The sequence below is a fragment of the Phaethon lepturus genome, unplaced genomic scaffold (assembly GCF_000687285.1).
Source record: "Phaethon lepturus isolate BGI_N335 unplaced genomic scaffold, ASM68728v1 scaffold9515, whole genome shotgun sequence".
Classification (NCBI taxonomy): Eukaryota; Metazoa; Chordata; class Aves; order Phaethontiformes; family Phaethontidae; genus Phaethon; species Phaethon lepturus.
The window spans coordinates 2,269-9,325 of record NW_010542633.1 but is presented as its reverse complement, the minus strand read 5'-3'; the positions used below and the strand labels follow the sequence as shown (position 1 = coordinate 9,325).

Sequence of the window (7,057 nt, the reverse complement as noted above, 5' to 3'; positions counted from 1 at the left end):
TCAACGCTGCGGGGTCATGTCCAGTTTTTGATCCCCCAGTGCCCCCAAGTCCGTCTCGGCGGGGCTGCTCATGATTCCTTCAACCCCCAGCCTATATGGATACTGGGGGTTGCCCCGACCCAGGTGCAGGACCCTGCACTTGGCCTTGTTGAACCTCATGAGGTTCACACAGGCCAATTCCTCTAGCTTCTCCAGGTCCCTCTGGATGGCATCCTGTCCCTCAGGCGTGTCAACCGCACCACTCAGCTGTATAGCAAAGCTGTTCTTTCGCATACTTGGTTCTGTAACGTCCTTGCAATATCTACAGAATTTTTACTCAGAAAGGACATGTATTTTTATATAACTACCTGTAACACACCTACTGCTTTTTTTTTTTTAAGAGCTGCTCATGCAACTGTTTTAATTTGAACTCCTTACCAATTATTTTTCTCTCTGCAGTAACTCATATACAAATTATACCTTACCGTTCTCTAGCTCCCTGATCGCCTATTTGTATCCCTCCTTCTCCTAGGTGCCCTTTCCTTACATGCTATACTTTTTGTCAACCAGGTCCTGCTTTGCAAAGCCCATGGTATTTACTCCTCCATTGATAGCCTGTGGACAGGCATAGCTCTTCTGATGAGATCTAGTAGGTCTGAAGCTATTAGTTTTGAAACCTACAGATAGCTCCTTGTTTCTTCCTTGTATCATCATCCACATACTGAAGATTAAGCAGCTGTACTGTACAGCTGTGTCCGGTAAATAATATAAGCAGCTGTATGGTTTCTAAATGTGGTGTATAACTTTCTGGCCAAGATTAAGGTAAAGAAATGACAGCACTGCTTGTTTGTGACAGGAATTTTTATTGTATTTGCTTGTTAATTGAGAAAGAGGAACATACTAGCTCAATTCAACATGATCAGCATTCTTGCTCCTGCTTAGGATAAGCTAAGAAATCCAGTGTTCCCAATACTAATTTAATGTTTTTGTTTTTCTTAAACTAACACCTCAAAACAGAATAAATGCATATTCTCCTTTTCATGTTTTAGTAGCCCAACTACTTTGCTTTATTATTTAATCAATGTCATAAATGTATCCCCCAAAGGAGTGAGGCTCTGGGAATTCATAGCCATGAGAAAAAAAAAATGCACAAGAACAACAAAACTTTTTTTTGATAATTTAGCAGTCTAATAAAACAAGACCTATCAATATATTAAGAAATAAATCCAGTTACAAATGCATGTATATAGAAGGAACTTCTGTGGATGTCAGAACAGAAAATGATCAGCTATTTACAAGATACACAGCAGGATGGTATAGTAGCCAAGACCCACCACTCAGACACCAAATGTGTTCTCTCCACTGTAGGCAACATACAAGAATCCATCCTCATCCTTTTCCTTCTCATAAAGTTGTCCCATAGTTAAGCTTGAAGGGGAAAAAAAGAGAAACAGTTTACTTGGATCATGACAGTTGCAAATGGTAACAGAACCTCACATAAACAGGGATTAGTAAAAGCTAGAACTTTTGTCTGTGTAAACTAACATACAAAAATGAGGATATATGAAAAGCAGTCGACTCCTGAGTTAGCAAAGTTATCCTGGGCTCTCTGCAGAGTGTCTAGGATTCTGTTACTTCTTCACAAATGCATTTGTCAGAATGCTCCCTTATTTTATTGGAAATGAGCCACTGAATGTATTTTAGGTTCTGAATCATCCATTATTGATGCCGTGACCAATACCAAGATCAATAGCCTGATAGCACGTTGCTTGAATGCAGCTGCATTAATGTCTTGCTTCTTGTGTGAACAATCTCATTTCTCCCTCTACCTGGTGTAGTTGTGAATGTTCAGCTGGTCTCAAGTCTATAAAACTTATGCTTTTTGGACTGTTTCTTTGAGGTCCAGGTTGTTTTTGGGAGTAAGAGCTTTGTTTTTTGTATTGTTAAAAAGTGATGACTTAATGATAGTACCAAAATGTGCGATCAATAAATTACAAGTTAGCCAGACACTAGTGCTTTTTCAGTGGATAAAGCTTTAAACATTTGATGAAAAGAAAATTTTGTTAAACTGAATAAGCATGTGGCCCTTCACACTCTAAGCAGTTGCGGTCTTTAGGGCAATGTCTGTATTTTGAAAACAAAAAGAAACGCAAGCAATTACTTGGCTAATACAACTGCTCCAACCATCTATCTGCAGATGAAACAGGCAGTTGACATCAGTCATTTGCACAAATGGTGCCGCCTCAGCTCACCCTTCTCTGACTTCCCAAGACTGAGAAAAGGCTAGTGAACTGAAAGATGCAGACTGAATGTGAGTGATAGGGAGAACGATCATGGCTTTTTACCCAAGAGAGGAGCTGGGAAGAGTTGCAGGCAGTACTTGGAAATGGAAGGGAATTGGTGAGTAGTAGATAAACTTCTGGATGAGCAGAGAAGGATGTCAAGAGTTTGTGGTCTATGTAATAAACTCAGTCTACAAGAGGAGCAGAGCCATTAACAGATTAGATTTTTGTTTATCTGTTAACAGGTTACCATTTTTGCATTAATACTGAAGGTTCAAGGCCCTATTTTTCCAGCAGAGATGTGACATCTCATCATGAACATGCGAGATGAGACAATGTGCCTTTTCTTTTTCTTTCCTGTTCCTAGCGGTTCTACAGTGCTGTTAAGAAGATGGCATATAGGCAGTCCTAATACTTCTAGAAGAAAGCAAGCAGAAAAGATGGTTCTCACAGGCCCCTATTGTCACAAAGTAAATGAAAATATTCCTAACTGAGTTTGGACAGGTTACCTGGAGGGACTGTTATGGTTACACAGGTAAAGGTTAACAAGAATAATACTGTATTGAAGCCATGTAATGTCACGGCATACTATTTCCTCAAATACTATTAAAGTATCTAATCTAGAAAGCAGTTGTAGTAGCTGCTTCTGCTATACATTATTCTGTATGTAGCAGACAATGAAACTTATTCCTATATAAAAGCAATGTGAAAAACCTTTCTATAGTCATTTTGCATTTTGTGTTTATAGAAGAAAACAAGTAATTTTTAAAACCAATAACAGCAACTAGTCTGTAACATGTTAATTTCTTTGTGAGCTGACAGTTTTTTTCAGAATAATTTATGGTGTTTCCTTTTGAGTATTTAACATGCAACTTTTTTTGTTATATTGAGAATGATTATTTTTTGGCATGGATGATATTTTCCAGTCACCTTTACTTTCAGCCTAGCTCAAGAAATAATATATTTATCAAACTGAAGAGAAAAAAAACCTATCATGGTGAGATGAAGATGTAATCAAACACCTCCTAAGAGGGGAGTTACTGTCCCTCTGGTAGGAATAGGCTTACTGAAATGGTTCTGAGTACCAAGTGAATAGCCTCTCACCTGGATTGTGGGACAGTCTTGTCTACAAAGAGGAATATTGCTTTCTCAGATGGCAGTTGAATCCTCTTCCTGATGATCCACATGAACTGGGCCACGGTGATGTCAGATGGAACTAAGTACTTCCTCTTGTCAATATCAACAATCTGAGATCCTGAGACCTTCTCCACTATGACCTGTAAAGCACAGGTGTGAAGGTCAGGCTTTTCAGGATTGGTATGAACAGACAGCTTCAGTGAATCGCTTGCTGGTAAAGGCTTACAACAGTGAGCAGAGGGGAGGAACAAAAAGGTTTCTTGACCACAACCAAATGAGAGGTAGGACTGGCTCAGCACTGTAAAACCGGATTTTACAACTGCACTGAATCCTATGTTCATATACTCAATGGCTTAAAATTTCCTAAGCCGCAGGTTGACATCATGGGGTAAAAAGATGCACTATGCCTAAAACAAACCTGTGACAGGAAAGTATACACATCTTTTAACTTTTTCTACACCGATGATAGGAAATTACTGCAATGTGGACCCCAAGTTGAACATGAGGCAGCAGTGTGCCCCAGCAGCAAAGGCGGCTAATGGTATCCTGGGCTGCATTAGGCAAAGTACTGCCAGCAGGTCCAGGCAGGTGATCCTTCCCCTCTGCTGGCACTGGTGAGGCCACACCTGGAGGGCTCTGTCCAGTTATGGGCTCCTCAGTATGAGAGAGACATGGACATACTGGAGAGAGTCCAACAAAAGGTCTCCAAGATTTTTAAATGATTGGAACATCTCTCCATCACTCCTATGAGGAAATGCTGGGAGAGCTGCAGCTGTCTGGCCTGGAAAAGCGAAGGCTTGAGGGGGATCTTATGAACGTTTATAAGTATCTGAAAGGAAGGTGCAAAGAAAATGGAGCTAGGTTGTTTTCTGTGATGCCCAGCGACAGGACAAAAGGCAGTGGGCACAAATGGAAACACAGGGGATTCTCTCTGAACATCAGGAAATACTTTTTTTACTGTGCGGGTGATGGAGTACTGACAGGTTGCCCAGAGAGGTTGTGCAGTCTTCTACCTTGGAGATACTCAAAAGCCACCTGGACAAGGTCCTGGGCAGCTGCCTGTAGGTGGCCCTGCTTGAGCAGGGAGGGTTGGACCAGATAACCTCTGGATGTCCCTTCCCACCTCAACCATTCTGTGATTCTGATTTATTCATACCAGGACAGTAATGTCCTATTGTATTTAAATATCGCTAATTTTCAAAATGTTCTAAAGTTCCCCATGTGCACAATCAAAAAATATTGTATTCTACGACAAAACCTTGGGGGGAAGGGGAAAGAGAGGAACTGGTGTCTACTGAGACATCCGAAGCACAGGCAGCTTGAAAACTTCAGGTTTTGGAGTGGCTTGTCTGCACTACTTCCCTTAAACTAACTGGTGATTTAAGGAAGGACTCCAGGACTTCTGTCTTCTCGCTTACTCCAGTTGATAGTAACAAACTGAGAAATCCATTTAACCATATTCCTTCCTTGCCCCATTCAGCTGTAGTGGAGTCATGAAAAATTCAACTAGACTGCAGCGCTAGTACCTGAGCAATGGCAGGTGATCTGAGGAATTGCGTTCCCTTTGCACAGATGCTGCTTATTTTGTTTTTGTCACAATCACAATGTAAATAGAAAGTAGAATAGAACAGAATAATTCAGTTGCAAGGGACCTACAACTATCATGTAGTCCAACTGCCTTACCACTTCAGTGCTGACCAAAAATTAAAGCATGTAACTAAGTGCATTGTCCAAATGCCTCTCAAACACTGACAGGACCGGGGGCATCGACCACCTCTAGGAAGCCTGTTCCAGTGTTTGGCTGCCCTCTCGGTAAAGAAATGCTTCCTGCTGTCAAGTCTGAACCTCCCCTGATGCATCTTTGAACCATCCCCATGTGTCCTGTCACTGGATACTAGGGAGAAGAGACCAGCACCTCCCTCTCCATGTCCTCTCTTCAGGAAGCTGTAGAGAGCAATGAGGTTGCCCCTCAGCCTCCTTTTCTCTAAACTAGCCAAACCCAGAGTCCTCAGCTGCTCCTCGTAGGACATGCAAGTGTGACCATCATTGCTTGATGACTTGTGTTATGCAGAATTCTAGTTTGCAACGAGCATGCCCTATCCTCTTTTAAATTGTCATATGACTAAATAAAAGTCTCACAATACGCAGCAATACAGGTTTAATACGCACACTGCCTCCACCCTTCCAACTTAACTGTCTTCTTTAAACAATGTTCCAAGTTGCTCCTAAAAGATGACAGAACCAACTGCCTTGATATGGCATACAGCAAAATTAGAAAAAAAAAGAAATAGAAATAAATTTCAGTAACACTGAAGCTATAAAAATCAGTATTTAGGTAAATGAGAGGGAAAGCTACCAGCCTAGTCTAGTATCTAATCTGCCATTTCATCTGTTATGCACAAACCAGAGATGCCAAAATGGCTCTCAGGCTTCTATCTAGAGCATTAGAGTATTCATTAATACTTTCTTTTTCCTTCTCCCTGAAGTATTTTTTTATTCATCTGTGCAGCATCCTGTACCATGACAGAACATTTACCAGTATGTCAGAAACTGTCATGCTAAGCAGAGGCACGCACGTACTTCAGGTAACTCAGTGCAGAGCTGAAGAAGCCACGTTATATCTGAATACAGAGTTGCAGTGTAAACTGTGATATAATGCAAGGTTCTAGCTGGCCATAGACCACATGTTCATTTTTTTACAGTGCTCTCCAGTACTGCTTTGGATTTGACATCCATGGTCTCTGCATTTCTGTAACTAATCTGGCAATGATCACTGACTTCCCACAGCTAGCCAGCAAGCATTTCAGCCAGGCTCAACAATGCCTCAAGGAAGAGAAATGAAGCATGGCTGCAGTACACTCTGGAATACCAGCTGGCCTGCCAAGGACACCAGTTCAGCACTCCGCCAAATCACCAGAAAGGTGCTGTGATGTGATCTTGTCTGTGTGCCTCTGCTGTACCAGACTTATACTGCCACATAATCCAGCAATGTATACATCTGATGTTAAAAACTATATGATTACAGCTTCAGCTGATGGGATGAAGTTACAGGATTACAGTGAAGCCATACTAATAAATTGTAGGTTTTAGCTATATATGAATAAGAGTCAGATGGGATATATAGTCTGTAAATAAAATAATCACAACCCATGCTTATTCTGCTAGGCCACCATAGGAACTTGCCTATTCTCTGCCTACACCAGGAGTGTTTGATGACTGAAAGCAGGTAGGAACCCAAGCAGAGATGCCTAGAGATGATGTTTGCAGCATCAACAGGCTTTTGTTTGCAACTTTGAAAAAAGACTGTCTATGTTAATCTATTTTAGGATGTCTCTTCAAAAACATACTGATTTTATCACTGGAAACCAGAATTCTTTTTAACAGGTGTTATTCTGAATATAATCACACTCTAAGGCATATTGTTTGTTTCACTGTGCTATTGTTGTCAAGGTAGGACTCACCGATGCTATTCTCTGCTTTGTATTATGCTGAACTGACATTTGAGTATCTTACTCCATACCTTAGGAAATTAGAAATTGACTATTGGAAGGAAAGATAGCAAGATGGCCGCAAACAAAACCAACAGTTATCGGAGGAAGCAGAATTAAGTATTACTTGTGGAAAGGACCTGATGCTTATTGCTTCACACAGGCTAGTTC

At 41.0% G+C, this 7,057-nt stretch overlaps 1 protein-coding gene across 1 annotated transcript in view; it reads right to left on the bottom strand.

Moving 5' to 3' along the window:
• Positions 1–830: 830 nt before the first annotated feature.
• Positions 831–7,057, bottom strand: part of GABARAPL2 (GABA(A) receptor-associated protein-like 2) — an 8,322-nt gene continuing 2,095 nt past the window's right edge. Inside the window, exons 3-4 of the mRNA XM_010288086.1 lie at positions 3,366–3,538; positions 831–1,407 (exon numbers count right to left, since the gene is read on the bottom strand). Coding sequence (XP_010286388.1) covers positions 1,317–1,407; positions 3,366–3,538 — 264 coding nt within the window. The 3' untranslated portion in view covers positions 831–1,316. The remainder of the gene's footprint in view (positions 1,408–3,365; positions 3,539–7,057) is intronic.